Genomic DNA, 20,290 nt, shown 5'->3' with positions numbered 1-20,290 from the left:
AGGGAAACTTTAAACAACTGTCATAACCTATAATTTTAAGTGTTATGTTTGAGATGAGATTCTAAATTCAGGAATCAGACCACAAGTTCTCGAGAACAAAAACAGAATTACCTGGAAAAACTCAGCAGGTCTGGCAGCATCGGCGGAGAAGAAAAGAGTTGACGTTTCGAGTCCTCATGACCCTTCAGCAGAACTGAGTATAGTTAGGAGAGGGGTGAAACAAGTTCTCGAGGTTTCACATTAAACTAAATAGAACATTTTATCAATTTACATAGGTTAATATATATATATATATATATCTACACATGGCTACAAATTACTACTATCATAACTTTTAACAAATTCCCAAACTAATCTCCACTAAGGCAACAACAACCCATAGACTTTAAGCAGACACCTGGCAAAGCATTTTCACCATTCAAATTCAAAATGAGGTTCTTTTCACTTTGGTTCCTGTGAAGATAGTTGGAGGCTTATAGCTGCTTATGATCTCTCATTGCCTCTCCTCTACACGCACAACACTGCTGAAGTTATACCTAGCACAGCCAATTGAATGTAAATTCTCACTGTATCACCAGCCTCTGAACTAAACCTATCTAACAATAAAACCCCTTGAATAGTACCAATTTTATTAGTAATATAAACCTATTGCTTGGTATCTGCTAGCTAGGTGGTAGTTTTCACCCCACTTCTTGAATGCTCTATTCAAAAAGTGCAAGTGCACGCTATCTCTCTTACATATCAAAACTAGTGCACATTAAAGGACTCAGACTAGCTGGCTTTAATCCAGGTAAACCACATCCACAGACTAACCCTCTATTTTAAAAGAAGAATATTTTCCAATAATATTATATACATTAATAGCTTCATGACAGTGCTACTGGATAGGGAGAGATTTTCCATTACAGCTTCCAGCTGTCTGGTGTCTCTCTCCCTTTGAGCTGCTAGTTCCATTTCCAATTTTTGGAGCTGGAATTCTTTCTCCCTTTCCTGTTCTCTTCTGAGCCTCTCATTCCCTCTCCTGTTCCCTTTCTTGCGCTCTCTCTTCCCTTTCTCTCTCGCTCACTCACTCCCTCCCCGCCCTCCCATCTGAAATTCTAGCTGCGTTCTGAGCTTTCCCAGCTTGAATTTTGCTAGGGGAGGGGATTCTGAGTCATAGTTTTGCTCTTCCTCTACCTGCTGTGTTGGATATGGGAGATCCAAATATTCTACCAACAACTGGATCAGTTTGCTTCTCTTCACCCCACTGGGTAATTTTAACTGTACCTCCCTTGCTACAGATTTCAGTTGCTCTATGTTAAGAGATGCTAATGTTTCACTGTTCAGATCTCCATCCTTGACCTACCTCTGGGCATTGAAAGTTGCCATTTTCGTAGTGTTAGAGAATAAGGAATTTGCTGCGTTTTCAAATTTGTTCCCTTCACCGAGTTTTTCCTTTTGGCTTCCAATTGACTATTTTATATCAGATTTGGCTTGTGTCTTAAAGTTGGACTTTGGTCAAAATCAAGTGGGTGTTCCTGGACTTGAGCTCCCAATTTCTGTCACGGGCAGGAGGGGGGTTAATTTAAACAACACTAATTCCTCCTCTAAGTGCTTGTCCAAAAATAGAAAGGTGCTTTTGTTTTGTTTCCCTCTTTATAAATGGTGGCATATTTCCCAACCCCGTGACTTTTTGTGCGATCCGATTTTCCGTGAATGACCCCACAACAAACTCGAGATAAGATGAACTCAAAGGGTTAGTTTATTTGCATAGGCTCAGATGTGGGAAGGAGGGTTCGCAATGTCTCTCCACACTCAGGCAGTAAAGAGAGGGATAGAGGAAAAAAAGTTTTACAGTACAGAAACCACAGAGAAAATAAATATTGTTTCACAGGAATTCCAGAGTCCAGAATCAAAGTCCAGTAGGTATTCCTTCACAGAGGTCGGCAGTCTGAAAACTGATGCTGTATTATTTCACTTTTCTGGTGGTGTTTATTTCACAAGATGAGAGGCACACAGAGATGAATCAGACTTGTAGGTGATGATACAGAAGTTCCAACAGAAGCAGTGTAGATGGGACCAGGTGTTAAACCTGAGTAGAGTTCCTTTCTGTGTGGCTGCTAGTCAGATGTTAGAGAGCAGACTGAGTGTACAATTCAGCAAGGCAATATTACCAGTTCCACAAATCAGAGGCCTAGGTCACATGACCCCCACCCCCTTCCACCTCTCCACCAGGCCTTCAACAAAGGATGTGTATCCATTATCTGGAATTCATCTGGGTCTCAAAGACTGCTCAACGTCCCAGCCATTATATGAGTTGAAATAACTGTTTGGGCCTTTTGTCTTAGCAGACCCTCTGTCTCCTACTGGCATGCCTGGGTTATCGGATGCAAATGCCATTTGTATAGTTCTCTTTTGAAGTTGGGCTGTCCACTACCCAGGTGATCATTCCTGGCTCCTCAGAGATAGAGGTGTGAGTTTCCCTGAAACTGTAAAGTGGCTTTTTTATTCTGGGGTCATGGACATAGGTTCAGCTGTTCTAAGGACCTTGTTCAGCCAAGGTCCAGTTTTAAAATTTAGAAATAACAAGAGTGTATGTATGTGTGTGTGTATATATATATATATATATGAAAGGTACAGTGTGAGGTCGTAGTCCATCACACTTTACTGATACCCTAAGCTATAAAAGCGTGCATTTTCTCCACATTTGGCAGAATGTGTATTCCAAACAATGCAATCGTAACTGGTCAACCTTATGCCAATACAAATCAGAACTGAAAATAGATGATGGAGGGTAGGTTTCATCGGGGTTCAAACTTCATGGAAATGTAGTAAAGAACAAACTAGTGATTAAATTGACTATATAGTTTTTTTTGTGCTGATCAAAGTGAGGGACGAAATTGCTGGGGAATAGATCACACTTCCACACTTGGCAACCAGTGTCTAGATTGTGCACAGAAAGGCCTATAAAGCAAATTAACATTGTATGGATCAAGTCTTTCTCTGCTTTTGGAAAATCTTGTATTTTCTTCTTTGTGCAATGCCCCCTTTAAAACACAAGTGAACTATGGAGCATTCTGAAAGAGCGTTAATTGGTTTCCTGATTATGACATCACTAAGTTCCAAGAAATACCCATATGACATGAGGTTACCATGGGGATCAAAGGCTAAGAGCAAAAAGGCAAATAGAAAGCTAATTGTAGTGGTGGGGTTCCAGCCTGGCTGGTGGCAGGCAGTTCAGAACACATAGAATAGATGTGAGTGGAAGCAAGCCAGGCTCTCCATGGGTGGATCAGGTTTCTCTTTAGCAGTTCAAAACAGATCCTGGTGTTCAAGCAGGTCTTTGATACAATCTCTGCATTAATCTCATTGTGTGTTATGTAGTTGTAAAGGACATAGAGCTGAAGACAGGAAGAACAGGCGATTGTGGATTGGAGAAGACCCACTGCTGTTATTTGTGTTGCCAGAGCCAACCAGACAGCTAAAAGGGCTTAGAGAAGGAACTCTTTAGCGATACTGTGCATCAAGGCTGTCGTGACCCAAATGAGAGGGTTCGTAGACACTTGCCTTGTTGGTGTTAACTGTGCCCAGGGACTTTAAATGGATAACAGCTGCTGGTGAATACGACTCAAGGGCCGAAATGATTGACTGGGAAGTGAGAGTCCTTACCTAGTTTGGCCTACATGTGACTCTTGAAAAGCCTGTATTTTCTTTTTTGTGCAGTATCCCTTTTAAGACCAAAATGAACTGTGGAGTATTCTGAAAGTGTTAATAGGTTTCCTGATTATGACGACATAATCCACTGCAATGTGGTCAACTCTTAACTGGCCTCTGAAATGGTCTAACAAGCCACTCAGCTCAAGGGCAATTAGGGACGGGCAACAAATGCTGGCCTTGCCAGTGACGCCCACATCCCGTGAAAGCATAAAAACATAGCGGAGGCTGAGTTGGAAAGACTGAGAGATTGCATGTAGTGTCACAATTTATGTAGTAATGTGAGTGCATGTAACTATTTGTATTGACTATTTAAAGTGAAACTTATCTTTTTATTTGAAATATCCTTCGCCTGTTAATTAATGGTTGAATTAAGTTGAATTTAATTGGTTTTAGTTAAAGTTTTTAAAAGTGAAACCTTGCCCATCGATTTTCCTCCTGTTGGCACGATGGGGATTCCTTTCTTTTAAAAGTTATTGTCTCTGGGGGGATTGTAACACCTGCAATGACAATGTGCCTCAACCATGCTGGGTTCTTCTGAATGGCCCAACAACAAACAACTGGCATTTATATAGTGCCTTTGACTTCGCAAAATATCCCAAGGAACTTCCAAATTTCATAAAACTGGTAAAGCCTTGAGTACTGTGTCCAATTCTGGGCACCACACTTTAGGTGGAACATGAAGGCTTTAGAAAGGTTGCAGAAAAGATTTACGAGGATGGTTCCAGGCATGAGACTTCAGTTAAGAGAATAGATTGGACAAAGCTGCTGCTGTTCTCCTTGGAGAAGAGAAGATTAAGAGGAGATTTGAAAATCAGGAGGGGCCTTGACGAGTAGAGACGGAAAAACTTTTCCCTTTGGTGGAAGGCTTGAGAACCTGATGACACCGATTTAGGTGATTGGCAAAAGAATGAACAATGACATGAGGAAAAACTATTTTATGTACCAAGCGTTTAGAATCAGGAATGCACTGCCTGCAAGTGTATTGGAGCACATTCAACCTTAGATTTCAAAAGGGAATTGGATGAGTGCCTGGAGGGAAAGAAAATTGCAGTGTTACAGGGAAATGGCAGGGGAGTGTGTCCAGCTGTGTTACTCTTGTAAAGAGCTGGCATGGACAAGATGGGTCGAGTGACTACCTTCTGTTTTGTATACCATTCTGCCACCCTTTTTTCCTGCAGAAGTGTTTCCTAACTTCCCTCCTGAAAGGTCTGACTCTAGTTTATAGACTGTGCCATCTAGCCCTAGACTCCCCAACCAGCAGAAATAGTTTCTCTTTTTCCAACCCATCAGTTTTCTTTAATATCTTGAAAACTTTGATCAAATTGTCCCTTGACCTTTTAAATTTCAGGGAATGCAATCCTGTTTTGAATAATCTCTTCATAATTTAACCCTTGTAGTCCCAAGTAGTATTCTAGTAAATCTACATTGCACTTCCTCCAAGGCCAATATATCCATCCTAAGGTGTGGTGCCCAGAACCACTCCTGGTATTCCTGTTATGGCCTGACCCAGGGCTTTGTGTAGCTGAAGCATGACTTTCTACCCTCTTGTATTCTAGTTCCCTAGATAGACCCAGCATTGCATTAGCTTTTTTGGTTAGTTGTACCAGTTCATGACATTCTAATGATCTATGTACTTCAATGCCCAAGTCTCCTTGGAGCTTCTGACCGTTTAGAAAGTCCCTTGTTCTATTCTTTTTATTAACCTTACATTTACTACATTAAAATCCATATGCCATTCACTTAATGTGTTAATATTCCTGTAATTGTCTGCTTCCACCTAATGAGTGTAAGTTGGTTCAAAGGACAATCTAGATATGTTTTGGGGGCTGCAAGGGTTTGCAGGATAGAGTGAGAAGAAAGTGGAGGTTGACCTGTGAAAAAAGCACTGGGTTGTTGGCCCTGAATCTTTTCTTCCTTTTCCATATTCATAATGCTTTTGTATCTGGCATGCCTTGTTTGATTCTGTACAAAAATGATTGATTTTCTGTATTTCTTCAATTCCAGAATGATGTTCGAGTCAAGTTTGAATACCGTGGTGAGAAGAGGTGAGACATTATCTCTTATTCTCCATATTAATGGGAGTTGCACTGGCCCATTAGACGAACTTCAATTCTGTGTTATAAATGAGTTACACTGGCTGTTGTAACCTGCTTGCTGAACATCCAAGCCCCATTCATAAGTTTCGTCATAAGCCTGTACTGCAAGAATCAACGAAGTAGCATATATTAATTGCTGCAGATGCTGAACTTTCTGTTTCAAAACTGGGATAAACTTGTTGCTGTCTCCTCATGTGGTATCTGAATCACCGAAGCCAGGTAGCTATCTTTGAGTCAAGCAGCGTGAGAGGAAGTGATGTGGGCAGAAATAATTGGACCAAGGTGGGGCAAGAGGAGGAAAGATGGGTCAGGGATGCCGAGGAGGAGGAAGTGGCAAGGTGAGGGATGGCGGGGAATGGAGAGCGAAGAGGAGATGTGAACAGAGGTGATAGAAAGGAAATAAAGGGATTTGGGGATTAGCTGAGGAAAATTCATTTGTTAGGGAGAGTCTAAAAATGGTGTAGTGGGGGCGGGGGAATTTATAACCAGAGTACCGATATTGGGGTGAGGGGAGGGGTCAGCCAGAGTGTTTCATTGGATGGGGGCTTTGCTTTATTATTTTAAAAATAGGATTTATTTTCTCTCCAGAGAGGCTAATGTTTTAATATCAAAGTCAGTGTTTTCTTCAATTTGCAAGTCTTTGATTTTATTTTGTGTCTGAATGAAAATTAGACTTCTTTTCATAATACCAATCCCTCAATTTTCTAGTGTTTAAATGCAAAGTCTGTTTATTTTTTTTTAAATTCAAGACCATTGCATATCCTGAACTCAATTCTTTGAGGATGTTGCACTTTTTAAAAAAAAAAATCAGGTCCCGATTTGGTTAACACTTTTTGTTTAATACCAAAGTCCTGGTTCGTGAGTTACTGTTTGCTGATGATGCTGCACTGTCATCCCATACTGTAAAGAAAATATCATTTTTTCCAATATTACTGTGGGATACTATGAAGCAGGCTTGACGTATGTTTGGATTTGCATGTGACGACTTAGATTGAAGACAGTCTGCAAGGTTTAAATCATCGAAAGGTTAGGTGTAAAGCAGGCATTTTTGAAGTGGAAATGGACAAGCTAAGATGGGATACAAGTCAATATAACATTAAGTTATTAAGTTTGTTTTTCCTGAAAGTGGTGGCCCTACAGACAACATGAAAGATTTTTGGATTCTGGGAAAGGTAATTTCCAAAAGTCAATTAAGAACAATGGGTAAAGATGAAAGGGGAAGGAATGTATTTAAGGAAAGATTGAAAGCTGTATGAGGTGTGTGTGTGGCCATGTGATCTTGAAGAGAGTGCTGTGCGAGCACAGTCCTGTGAAGGAAGCAGCTTCTAGCTACCCCAGAAAAGTGTTTGGTTGCCCCAGAAAGCAAGGTTTTGTTACAAGCCTTGGATTTCCATTGTCGAGTGAGAGGGAGAGAAGCGCTCGTGAAATACCTCCCTTATAACGGCAGTGGGTGCTTTATGGTAATATTACTGGTCTAATACTTCTATAGATTAAGAATCTATATTGCTTGGAAAAGGGTGTTTATTTGTGAGTCTAGCAAAGTAGAAATCTTTTGGCAAATGTTATAAGACTAAATTTAACTGTATAACTGTAATCTTGTGCGTTTAAGTTTTCTTTTCTTTTAATAAATGTTTTAATTTAATATTTAAAATCTCAAAGTGGTAGTGGAATCTTTACGTGATTTCAGTACATATACCTCTCATAATAAATACAAATTACAACTGACTTGTGATAGCCTGCCCAAGTTTCCCTTTGGGATTTGGTCAGCCTGGCAAATACCACCTGCCATATCATAACAGTACTGAAGTTCACTTGCAACAGCTTGTAGATTGGTTCTTCCAGGTCTGCAAGGAGCTTGGACTGCCAGTCAGCATCAGGAAGACCAAAGTTATGGGCCAGGACATAGAGACAGCACCTTCGATCAACATTGACAACCTCGCTCTGGAAGTCGTCGACAGCTTCACATACCTTGGATCGACAATAACTGGCAACCTGTCCCCTGATGCCGAAATCAGTGCCAGGATTGTCAAGGCCGCAGCTGTCATGTCAAAGTTGAGAAGTCGAGTGTGGACCAACAGCAAACTAACCGAAAATACAAAGCTCTGTGTGTACCAGGCTTGTGTTCTCAGAAACCTTCTTTGCATTAGCAAAGCATGGACTACTTACGCAAGCCAAGAAAAGCAGCTGGATAGCTTCCACTTCCATTGCCTCAGACGAATATTGGGCATCTTTTTGCAAGACAGTGTGCCGAATATGGAAGTACACAGTGTACAGGGATCCCCAGCATGTTTACTCTCTTAAATCAGCGGTGAGCCTTTTGAGCTGTATGGGTGACGGCTACATCCCCAAAGACATGCTGTATGGTGAGCTTACTATTGGCATGAGACCAACAGGTTGCCCACGTCTGCAAGCGAGAGCTCAAGTTGACCGGGGTCGGAGTTGATGGATGGAAGATCCTTACTCCTGACTGGAGCGCCTGGAGGCAAGCAGTCAGGAAGCTCATGGAAAAAGCAGATAACAAGAGAATTGACCATATGGTGGTAAAGAGAACCTGCCGGAAGGAAAAGATATCAGCCAGCTTTGGGTTAACAATATTAATCTGTGCCAGCTGTGGAAGAGTCAGCCTCTACAGCTTACAACAGACGATGTTCAATCCAGAACCGACATACGCACTGAGCACAGTTCATCGTCTCCCGAGATGGATGGATACCATCAACAATTTAGTTAACATCTTTAGTAATGCCAATTACTTTAAAACTTTTTTTTGCCTATTATTTATTAAAAGCATAGTGGTAGACATGAATGTGGCCTTGATAATTGATTTCTATTAAGATCTTGATGTATGGTCACAAAACATCACCTCACCTCCACTTTTAATATGTAACATGAAGATTACAGGAACCTCTACTCACCTAATGTTTGTGTTGCTGAGAGCTCTGTCAGTGTCATTTTCTTCTTTGATGATGTGTTTTCTCTTGGAAATGTTTTTGTTGTTGCAGTAAATCTCACTGATCCTTGTCTTCCTCTTCTTCTGTTTGTGACTAATGTTTGAATCTATGCCCATAAGATTTCTGTGTCCTTCTGGCCTGGTTTCTCTCCATGTGACCACCATGTCTGTGTGCCTCCATATCGTCTGAATGTTTGCCTTTACTTCCCTGGTATCTCTCTAAGTCTACACTCTGCATCTACCCTGACTGCTCTTTCTCTCTCACTTGCACACAAGTCACAAAACATGCAGGTACAGCAAGCAATGAAGAAATCAAATGGTATTCTAGCCTTTATTGCAGGAGGGTTGGAATATAAGAGTAAGGAAGTCTTGCTGCAATTGTATGGACCTTTGGTGAGACCACACCTGAAGCACTGTGTGCAGTTCTGGCCTTTTTGCCTAAAGAAGAATAGACAGGATCCGTTGAATATATTACACTATTGCCTGATAGCCTCACTTGCTTTCATGGCCTGTGCTATTATAAAGATTCAATGGTCGATGAGATGTAAGGTGATGGGAGAGGAGGAGCACAAAAGACAAAGACAGATACTGGGAAAATAGGCAAAGAGAGATCATTAGCCAGAGATCCAAGGGATAGAGAACCTTAGCTGAGCAGAAGGTAGATTGTGGGACATCAGGAACAGATGGATTGAGGGACAGATTGAGAAATAGAGGAGCTCTGAGTAAAGGAGATTGCAGCATAAAGACATGGAAATATTCAGGGGGAGAAAACAGTGATTGGCTGAAAGATGAACAGAGAAACCAGATCCAGAGCTAGGGGCAGCCCGGGAGAACAACACAATAAAAACTTAAGAAGCAGGTGTGGAATTCCTCTCTGCCATTCGGTAAGGTTATAGCTGATGTTGTATCTCACCTCATCTCCCTACACTATCCCCATAATCCCTTAATTCCCTTAGAATCTATAACTGATTGAACTCAATCTTGAATATACTCAGCGATTGAGCATCCACAATTTTCTGTGTGAAGAAATATTTTTACATATGTTAGGTGATCGCTTATCCTGAGACGATGACTCCATGTTCTAGGTCCTCCAGCCTGGGGAAATAGCCTCTCAGCATCTACCCTGCCAAGCCCGAGAAGATTTTATACATTTTAATGAGATCACTTGTCATTCTTCTAAACCCCAGAGGATATAGGTCTATTGTACTCAGTCTCTCCTCTTGGGACAGCCCTCACATCCTAGGAATCAATCTAATGAACCTTCGTTGTACCCCCTCTAAGGAAAAACGTGAGATACTGGTTTAGTGCAGGCTGTGAAAAGTGAATGTATTGGTGAAGTGTAAGCTGGCTGTTGCTGTAAAGAACTACTTAAACTGTATATTTGCAGGGTCAGATTGTGCATTGGGTTGGGTACTGACCTCCATTTCGGAGTGGGTCTTGAGTTCAGTTTGGAACTAATAGAACAGAAGTATGCTGCCTTAGTGGGGAAGTTTAAAAAATCAAAAAGAAACGAGAGAGCAGAGGTGCAGGGTAATGAAGAGGCGAGCGATAATCAAAGTGTGACAGGAAGAGGCAGAAAATATAAGCAGAAGAGTGCAACAGAAATTAGAACCAGAATGAGTAATAATGGTAAAAAGTAAAAGCTTAAGTCTCTTTTTATCTGAATGCACGCAGCATTTGTCACAAAATAGATGAGTTGACGGCACAAATAGAAATAAATGAATATGACTTGATAGCTATTACAGAGATGGGGTTGCAGGGTGATCAAGACTGGGAACTCGATATTCAAGGATTCTTGGTGTTCCGTAAAAGTAGACAAAAAGGAAAAGGAGGTGGGGTAGCTTTGTTAATAAAGGAAGGTATCAGTGCGGTGGTGAGTAGCGATATAGGTGCAATCGATCGTGATGTGGAAGCAGTTTGGGTGTAAGTAAGGAATAGCCATGGGTAGAAGTTGTGGGTGGGAGTCGTCTATAGGCCCCTGAAGAGTTGCCTCACTGTAGGCCAAAGTATAAATCGGGAAATAATGGAGACATGTTAGAAGGGCGCTACAATTGTCATGGGTGATTTTAATCTGCATATTGACTGGACAAATCAGATTGGCAGGGGTAACGTGGAAGACAAATTTGCTGAGTGCATCAGGGATTGTTTCTTAGAGCAATATGTTGTAGAACCTATGTTTGGTGTGAAATCCTTATAGTCAGAAAACATTGTTCTGTTCTTAGCAGAATTTTCCTAATCGATATGGAGAATTATGGAGAATTTCACATTACTAACATCCTTCATCTAGAACATAAAATGCAAGGTTAAGAAAATGTTTTAATTCGGGATTGCTTCATCAGTACTTTTGGATAGGGCAACAGGAGCCTGGAATTCTCCTAAGGGTAATTACTTCTGAAGCATTTTCTGTTTGAAAGCCCTGATCAGTTTTGAAAAGCAAACGAGCTGCTGACTTTCAAGATAAAATCCTCTTTGGGAAATGGAGTTAATTAAATCTACTGTTGTCGGCACAGCTGTGCAGTATGGAGAGCGCCGCAGGTGCTCTGATGGTTCAGCTGTCCCAGGAGCGCAGCTAGTTGCAGAAACGCATTGACTAACCTCTCTTCTCACTCCCCATTCAGAATCCTTCAGTTTCCCAGGCCAGTCCTTCTCGAAGATATTGCCACTAAAGCCAAGGTTGCCTTTGGTCAACTGATGAGCCTGCACTACACCAATAATGAGGTACAGCCATTCATTTATTTTCTTGTCTTTTTCCCTAATTGAATTAGTAAGTAAATAGGATGCTTGGGAATGGAAAGATGGGGGCTGGAAATGAAACTGTTGAGATAGTTCACCAAAAATTACAGTGTGGGAAACCCTTTGCTAGTGTGAAAAGATCCAAATGAGTATTTTTGCAATGAATAGGTAATTTCTACAGTAACGTCTCCTGTGTCGTCCCCTGGGACATTTTACTATGTTAAAGACATATGTAAGTGTAAGTTTCTGTCGTTATATATGTTATGACGTACTCGATTTTGATTCTTGTGTTTCACAACTTAAAACTGTAAGATGTAGTGTTAGAAGACAACAAACATTAGCTGATTAGCCGTGTTTTAATCTTGGCGTGATGTTTGTAATCACCAAAATAATATCTGATGTCAGAATTGGCATTGCAGATTTGTCACAGAACTTGGCTGTGTGGACGCTGGACACCCAGCTCTATCTGACTGACTGCTCATGGGGAGTAGAATAACTGGTCCATATAATTATTGATATAGAACAGCAATTTGTACTTATACAGAATCTTTAACATAGTAAAATGTCTCAAAGTGCTTATACAAAAACCGATACAGAATCACATAAAGAGATATTAAAGCAGATGACCAAAAGTTTGGTCAAAGCGAGAGGTTTAAGGAGTTTCTTAAAGGAGGAAAGCAAGGCAGAGAGGTTTAGGAAGGATATTCCGGAGCCTGGGGCCTAGGCAACCAAAGGCACGACTGTCAGTGGTGCAGTGCTGGAGTTCAGGAATGAGCGAGGGACATGCATATCTCCGGGGGATGTGGGGTGGGAGGTGGTGCTTTGTAGGTCTTGAGGAAATCACAGAGCTAGGGAGGGAGAAGGTCATGGAGGGATTTGAAAGCAAGTTTGAGAATTTTAAAATCAAGACGTTACCTGCTTGGGAACCAATGTAAGTCCGTGAGCATGGGGGAGATGGGTAAATGGGGCTTGGCAAGAGTTAGGATATGGGCAGCAGAGCTTTGGCTGAGTTTAAGTATCTGGAGTGTTGGAAGATGGGAAATTGACCAGGGAGCACATTGGAATATTTAAGTCTTGAGGTAACAGAGGTATGGATGAGGGCTTCAGCAGCAGATGAGGTGAAGCAGACATAATAGCAGATTGAGGGGTGATGTAATCAATGTGATTAAAATTATTATGGAATTTTATCGATTAGCTGCAGAGAAAGTATTTCATCTGGTGGAGAATCCAGAACAAAGGGTAATGGTAAAATTAGTGCTAGTCTGTTTTAGGAAACACTTTTTCACACACAGCTTAGTGGAAATCTGGAATTTTCTTGATTGTCAATTGAAACAGTCAGCACTAAGATTTATTTTAGACGGATAAGGGCATCAAGGGGTATGGTGCAAAGTCAGGTAAATGGAGGTGAGATGCAAATCAGCTGTGATCCAGTTGAATGGTGGAACAAGTTCGATGTATTGAATGGCCGACTGCTGTTTTTATATAACAGGCTTGTCAGCTGCATGCTTATCCTGTTCCTATGTAACAGGCTTGAGGGGCTGAATGTCCTCCTCTTGCTCCTGTGCAGCAGGATCAAGGGGGTGAATGACATTCTTCTGTTCCTGTGTAGCAGGGGAGGTGCTGGTGGTGGTGGGGGTCGGGGGGTGGTGGTGGGTTGGGGGATGCCAAATGGTCTCCTCTTTCTGCATAATGGGATTGGTGGTGGGGACTTTGGAGGTCCGGGGGTGTGGGGTTTGAATGTTCTCCCCTGTTCCTTTATAATGGGCTCAGGTACTTAAAGACCTCCTATTCCTGTGCAACCACCTATTAACATTCATGCTGTTCCCTTAGAAACTAACTCATGTTAGCCCATGACTCAACCAGTTACTTATCCACTTGGAAAGTTTCCCCCATTCTGTGGCTTTCTGTCTTGTAAACTAATTCTTGGCCTGCTGCAATATTCCAGTGAAGCCCAATGCAAACTGGAGGAACTGTACCTCATCTTCCCATTAGGCACTTTGCAGCCTTCCAGACTTAACATTGAGTTCATCAACTTCAGACCGTGAACAGTATAAAATCCATCACATTTCTACTACTCTTTAGCTTTGAAGAAGAGTCATATGGAGTCGAAACGTTAACTCTGTTTCTCTCCCCACAGATGCTGCCAGACCTGAGTTTTTCCAGCATTTTGTGTTTTTATTTAAACTAATCCTTATGGTAATTTCAGACTTGGCTAAAGCCAACGTATTTTTGATCTGTCACAATCTCTTTGCCAGCAAACTCTTTGGTTCTTGAGGAACTGCAGAAAATTTGTCAGCAAGTGTGCCGCCTGTGAAACCAATGTTCTTCTGTTTACTCTTTTAGAATGCTTTCTATTATTTTACACACTCGCTGGTCTATTTCAGAAATAATTTGGCTTCACATTTGTCTTGCTTCAGTCCATTGGCACATTCAGCCAACTTATTTCCCTTTAACATCGACCAGGTTTTGAGATTTCCATTGCCAGTTCCTTTAAAATGGAGGCATGCAGAACCAGGCGCATTGTTGCTTCTTACTATCTTATCAACTCTTCAAGGGTAATTTCAATTTATCATTGCTATTTCCACTTGTGCATTAAATTCTAACTCCTTCATTTACATTTATCAACCCAAAGAAGTAATTAAAGACATCTGCTCTTCCTTGATGTGTAACTGCAATAATATATCTATAATGGGAAATCTATCCTTCCTATGATTCTTGTAAGAAGTTCACACAACACTTCAGATGGGGTCTGACTAGAACTTTGTATAGTAATAATACAACCTTCCTTGAATTAAGAACAAAGAACAAAGAAAAGTACAGCACAGGAACAGGCCCTTCGGCCCTCCAAGCCTGCGCCGATCATATTGCCCGTTAACTAAAACGTTTTGCACTTCCGGAGTCCGTATCCCTCTATTCCCATCCTATTTGTCAAGCTGCCTCTTAAACACCACTTTCGTACCTGCTTCCACCACCTCCTCTGGCAGTGAATTCCAGACACTCACTACCCTCTGCGTAAAAAATTTGCCCCGCACATCACCTTTATAGTTTTCTCCTCTCACCTTAAATCTATGTCCCCTAGTAATTGACTCTTCCACCCTGGGAAAAAGCTTCTGACTATCTACTCTGTCCATGCCACTCATAATTTTGTAAACTTCTATCAAGTCGCCCCTCAATCTCCGTCGCTCTAGTGAGAACAATAAATTGTAGTTTCTTCTCCTGCAAACCAGCCCTGTGCCTTGTTTACCCTGCAGCCAAACATTGAGCTGACTGTGTAAGTTTCATCTTTCAACCTCAAGTTAACTCTGTACAAATGTTCTGTTCTATTCACTATACAGCTCCCTCTAGAATTCTTGCTTCCAGTAACTTGTTCCCTTTTTGTTGGCTACTTCCTCAATATGTGATTTAGTTCAATTTATATTATTACTTTGGACTAGAATATGGCTTACACAGGGTTAACTTTCAAAGCTACATGGGCTTTTGATGTTTCTTGTATTTCACCCATGTTCCAATTCAAGGCAGGACACCTTTGTCTGTGCCTTTACCACACTTCCAGTCAGTGCATTCCAGACCTGAACCACTTGTTGTTTGCAAAAGCTTTTTCTCATGTCAGATTTGCTTCTTTCGCAAATCACTTTAAATCTGTGCCCACTTGTTCTTGATCCTTTTACAAGTGGGAACAACTCCTGACTATCTACTCTGTCCAGATCCCTCATGATTTTGAACATCTTTATCAAATCTCATCTTAGCCGCCTTCTCTCCAAAGAGAACAATCCCAACCTCTCCAATCTATCTTCTTAACCGAAGTTTCTCATCTCTGGAGCCATTCTTGTGGACATCTTCTGTGCACTCTCCAATGTGTTCACATCCTTCCAATAATGTGGCATCCAGAATTGTGTACAATACTCCAGTTGAGGTCTAACGAATGCCTTGTATAAATTCAGCATAACCTCCTTGCTCTTATACTCAATGCCCCTATTATTAAAGCCCTGGCTACTATATTCTTTATTAACTGCTCTCCACCTGTCCTGCCACCTTCAACGATCTATGCACATATACGCCCAGGTATTTCTGCTCCTGCACTCCTTATTGTCTGTCTATGTTCTTCCTACCAAAATGCATCACCTCACACTTCTCTGCATTGAACTTCATCTGACACCTGTCTGCCCACTCTACCAACTTGTCTATGTCCTTTTGAAGTTCTACACTGTCCTCTTTGCAGTTTACAACACTCCCAAGCTTTGTATCATCCGCAGACTTTGCAATTGTCCCCTGCACACCAAGATTTAGATCATTAATATATATCCGGAAAAGCAAGGGCCCCAGCACCAACCCCTGGGGAACACCACTACAAACCTTCCGCCAGCCTGAAAAATACCCATTGACCATTACTCTCTGCTTCCTATTTTTCAGCCAATTTTGTATCCACGTTGCTACTGTCCCTTTTATTCTATGAGCAATAACTTTTCTCTCAAGTCTGTTGTGTGTTACAGCATCAAATGCCTTTTGAAAGTCCATGTACACCACATCAACAGCATTACCCTCATCGACGTTTTCTGTTACCTCTTCAAAAAGCTCCAAGTTAGTTAAACACCATTTCCCCTTTAGAAACCCATGCTGGCTCTTCCTTATCAACACATATTTTTCCATGTGACTACTAATTCTATCCCGAATAATTGTTTCTGGAATCTTGCCCACCACTGAAGTTAAACTGACTGGTCTGTAATTGCTGGGCTTATCCTTACAACATTTTTTGAACAAGAGCATAATGTTTGCAATTCTCCAGTCCTTGGGCTCCTCCCCTGAGTCCAGGGAAGACTGAAAAATTATGGAGAATGCTCCTGCAATTTCTACTCTCACTTCCTTCAATATCCTTGGATGCATCTTGCCTGGCCCTGGTGCTTTGTCAACTTTAAGTACCGACAGTCTGTTGAACACTCCCTTCTTATCGATTTTGAACCCTTCTAGTGACAGAGTTTCCTCGAATGTCACCATGGCCTGGGTACCATCTACTTCCTTGGTAAAGGCGGATGCAAAGCTCAGCCATGGCCCCTCCGTCCATGTGTAAATTCCCTTTTAGGTCCCTTATTGGCCCTACGCCTCCTTTTACCACCTTTTTACTATTTATATGCCTATAGAAGACTTTGGGATTCCCCTTTATGTTGGCTGCCAGTCTTTTCCTATAATCCCTCTTCGCTTCTCTAATATGCTTTTTCACCTCCCCTCTAAATCTTTGTATTCCTCGTGGCTCTCGGTTGTATTTTCTACATCTGTCATAAGCTCACTTTTTCTTCTTTAACTTAATTTCTACCCCCTTTTCCATCCAGGGAGCTCTGGATTTGTTTGCCCTACCTTTCCCTTTCGATGGAATATACCTTGACTGTGCCTGAACCAATTCTTTTTTGAAGGTAGCCCATTGTTCAGTTACAGTTTTTCCTGCCAATCTTTCATTCCAGTCTATCTGGCCCAGCTCCGTTCTTGCCCGATTGAAGTCAGCTCCCGCCCAGTTAATTATTCTTACCCTGGATTGCCTATTGTCCTTTTCTATTATCATCCTAAAACATACAATAGAATGATCACCATCTCCCAAATGTTCCCCCACTGACACTTCATCCACTTGGCCCAGCTCATTTGCAAGAACCAGGCCCAACAGTGCTTCTTTTCTTGTTGGATTGGACACGATCTGCTGTAGAAAATTTTCTGGAACATAATCTAGGAATTTTTTCCCCTCTCCGCCCTTTACACTGCCACTGTCCCAGCCTACGTTCGGGTAATTAAAGTCATCCATTATAACTACTCTATAATGCTTGCATCTCTCTGCAATTTCCCTGCAGATTTGTTCTTCTACGTCTTTCTCACTAGTTGGCGGTCTATAGACTACACTGAGCAATGTAATTGCACTTTTTTATTTCTTAGCTCTAACCAAATTGATTTTGTCCTTGAATGCTCTGGAGCATCCTCTTTCTCCAGCACTGCAATGTTTTCCTTAACCAATATTGCCACCCCTCCTTCTTTCCTTCCTTTCCTATCTTTTCTGAACACCTTGTACCCAGGAATAAGTAACAGCCAGTTCTGCCCTTCCTTGAGCCAGGTCTCTGTTATCGCCACAACATCATATTTCCACATGGCAATCTGCGCCCGTAAATCCCCAATCTTATTACTAAACTCCGTTCATTCACATATATGCATAGTAACCCTGATTTAGATTTTATTTTTTTTCCCTCACCCCGACTTCACCTATTAACTTACTATTCTCTATACTAGTGCTACCTGTCCCTCCCAGCATTTTGTGCATCGTGGTAGTCCTCTCTATTATTTTCTCTTGGTTCCCACAACCTTGCCGAATTAGTTTAAAGCCTTCCCAACAGTACTAGCAAAACTAGCAAGGAACTCAGCCCCAGCTATGTTCAGGTGCAACCCGTCCAGCTTGTACAGGTGCCATCTCCCCTGTCCCGGTGTCCCAGGAATGGAAAGCCCTTTCTCCTGCACCAACTTTCCAGCCACGCTTCATGCTTGCATCTTGTGGGAGGACACATTCCAGAGCAGCTTACACCTTGATCCCTTGAATGGGTTTCCATTCAATGGAACTGGCAGCGATGGGGGAGGGAGGTAGCTGGATAGATGATAGATGCACCTTGAATTGCCCAAACCAAGAGCAGAGGGTGCTTTCATTCCAGCTGGCAATTCTAGTCACACAATTGAAGGGGCAGGTCGCTATGCTGTCTGTGTGCCTCTTTATCCTCCCTTTAGTAGCCTCCTCTCCTTGCGCTGCTCAGTGGAACTGCACCCCAAGGATTCTCTCCTCATCTTCTCCATTTTCAAGTCTTGTCAATTCAGTTGCCCTTCCTTTCTCCTGTTTTCTAAAACGTGTGTTACCGTTATGACCAAGCAGTTGTTAAAGATGAGTTATTTAAAAATCCCAGAGGGAAACTTTAAACAACTGTCATAACCTATAATTTTAAGTGTTATATTTGAGATCCAACTCTAAATTCAGGAATCAGACCACTAGTTTTCGAGGTTTTACATTAAACTAAATGAAACATTTATTAATTTACACAGATTAAAATATATACAGGTGGCTACAAATTACTACTATCGTAAATTTTTACGAATTCCCAAACTAATCTCCATTAAGGCAACAGCAACCCATAGACTTAACCAAACACCAGGCAAAGCATTTTCACCTTATGATTCAAAATTAGGTTCTTTTCACTTTGGTTCCTGTGGAGATAGTTGGAGGCTTACAACTGCTGTTGACCTCACATTGCCTCTCCTCTGCACACACAACACTGCTGAAGTTATACCTAGCACCGTTCATTGAATGTAAATTCTCACTGTATCACCAGCCTCTTTGAACTCCATCTTTTAACAATAAAACCCCTTTCATTGTACCAATTTTATTAGTAATATAAACATATTACTTGGCATCTGCTAGCCAGGTGGTAGTTTTACCCCACTGCTTGTATGCTCTATTCAAAAAATGTCTATCTCTCTTAGATATCAAAACTACACATCAAAAAGCACCCAGACTAGCTGGCTTTAACCCAATTAAGACACACCCACAGATTAAACCTCTACTTTAAAAGAAAATTATTTTCCAATAATATTATATCCAATAATAGCTTCATGACAGTTACTAAACCTGGCAGACCAGAAGATCCCCAAGTTAACCCCCTGCTCTGCGAACATAGCAACACTACTTATTAGATTGGGTCTCTCTGCTCCTGGGCTTAGGAGATATTTAGGAGAGGTGGGGTACAAAAGAAAAGAATAGGTGAGGCAGGATTCCTATTCCTGAATGCCATTTGGTGACGTTGCAGATACCTGAGGACAGGATGAGGCTGTGATGTGATTCCCCATACAGTTGAATAGCCTAGTGTTGTTTACTGTTTAGGCACACGTGGGAAATGGCTACAAAGACGAAATGGGAAGGTAAAACAGTGTAATTGGGAGAAGCGAGGATTACTTATCAGCTTGCTCACTCATCATTCCTCATCTGTTTTGCAGTTAGTGATCCCTCTGACCACGCAGGATGATCTGGATAAAGCCATCGAACTCCTGGATCGCAGTGTTCACATGAAGAGCCTGAAAATTCTGTTGGTGCTTCAATCAAACAACCAGGTATAGAGCACAAAACAAATCGCTGCAGATGTTGGAAATCTGAAATAAAAGCTAAAAATGCTGGAAATACTCAGTGGGTGAGGCAACATCTGTGGAGGGAGAAGCAGAGTTTTTAAAATTTCAGGTAGGTGACTTTAGACGGAACTGATAAAAAGGACATCAACCTGAAACATTAACATTTTCTCCCTCCACAGATGCTGCCAGACCTGCTGAGTATTTCCAGCATTTTTAGATTTTAGCCAGGTATGGACTCTGGATTCCTGGTATAGAGTGTGGATCTGGAAGAGAGTGGGTTACAGGTACACAGTGAGAGTGGAATGCAGACTGACTGTGCAGCAGTTTTGCTGGAAAAGAAAGAAAATGCATATTATATGCCACCTTTCATGACCTCAGAATGTCCCAAGGAGCTTTACAGTCAATTTCCGCTAGGAAGTACTATCTCATTTTAAAGATTTTGTCTGTTGATATGGGGATTATTAAAGCAAGATGGTGGCGTTGGGGTATTGTCACTGGACTAGGATTCCAGCGGCCTTGGCTCATGCTCCAGGGACACTGGTTGAAATCCTGCCAGAGTAGCTGGTGGAATTTAAATTCAATTAATAAACCTGGAATTAAAAGCTAGTCTAATGGTGACCACAAAACCATTGTCGATTGTCGTAAAAACCCATCTGGTTCACTAATGCCCTTTATTGTCGTAAAA

The 20,290-nt window shown here is 41.6% G+C and overlaps 1 protein-coding gene across 2 annotated transcripts in view; it reads left to right on the top strand.

The window, feature by feature from the left end:
* map3k2 (mitogen-activated protein kinase kinase kinase 2) overlaps positions 1-20,290 on the top strand; it is a 114,308-nt gene that overhangs the window by 37,898 nt on the left and 56,120 nt on the right. For both annotated transcript variants that reach the window (XM_078552733.1, XM_078552734.1), the window contains exons 4-6: positions 5,701-5,741; positions 11,358-11,457; positions 19,477-19,590. In XM_078552733.1, coding sequence (XP_078408859.1) covers positions 5,701-5,741; positions 11,358-11,457; positions 19,477-19,590 — 255 coding nt within the window. The remainder of the gene's footprint in view (positions 1-5,700; positions 5,742-11,357; positions 11,458-19,476; positions 19,591-20,290) is intronic.

This window comes from Cetorhinus maximus, chromosome 11, assembly GCF_964194155.1.
Source record: "Cetorhinus maximus chromosome 11, sCetMax3.hap1.1, whole genome shotgun sequence".
Taxonomy (NCBI): Eukaryota; Metazoa; Chordata; class Chondrichthyes; order Lamniformes; family Cetorhinidae; genus Cetorhinus; species Cetorhinus maximus.
Note: the sequence above shows the minus strand (reverse complement) of the source record. Positions and strands in the feature narration are given on the sequence as shown.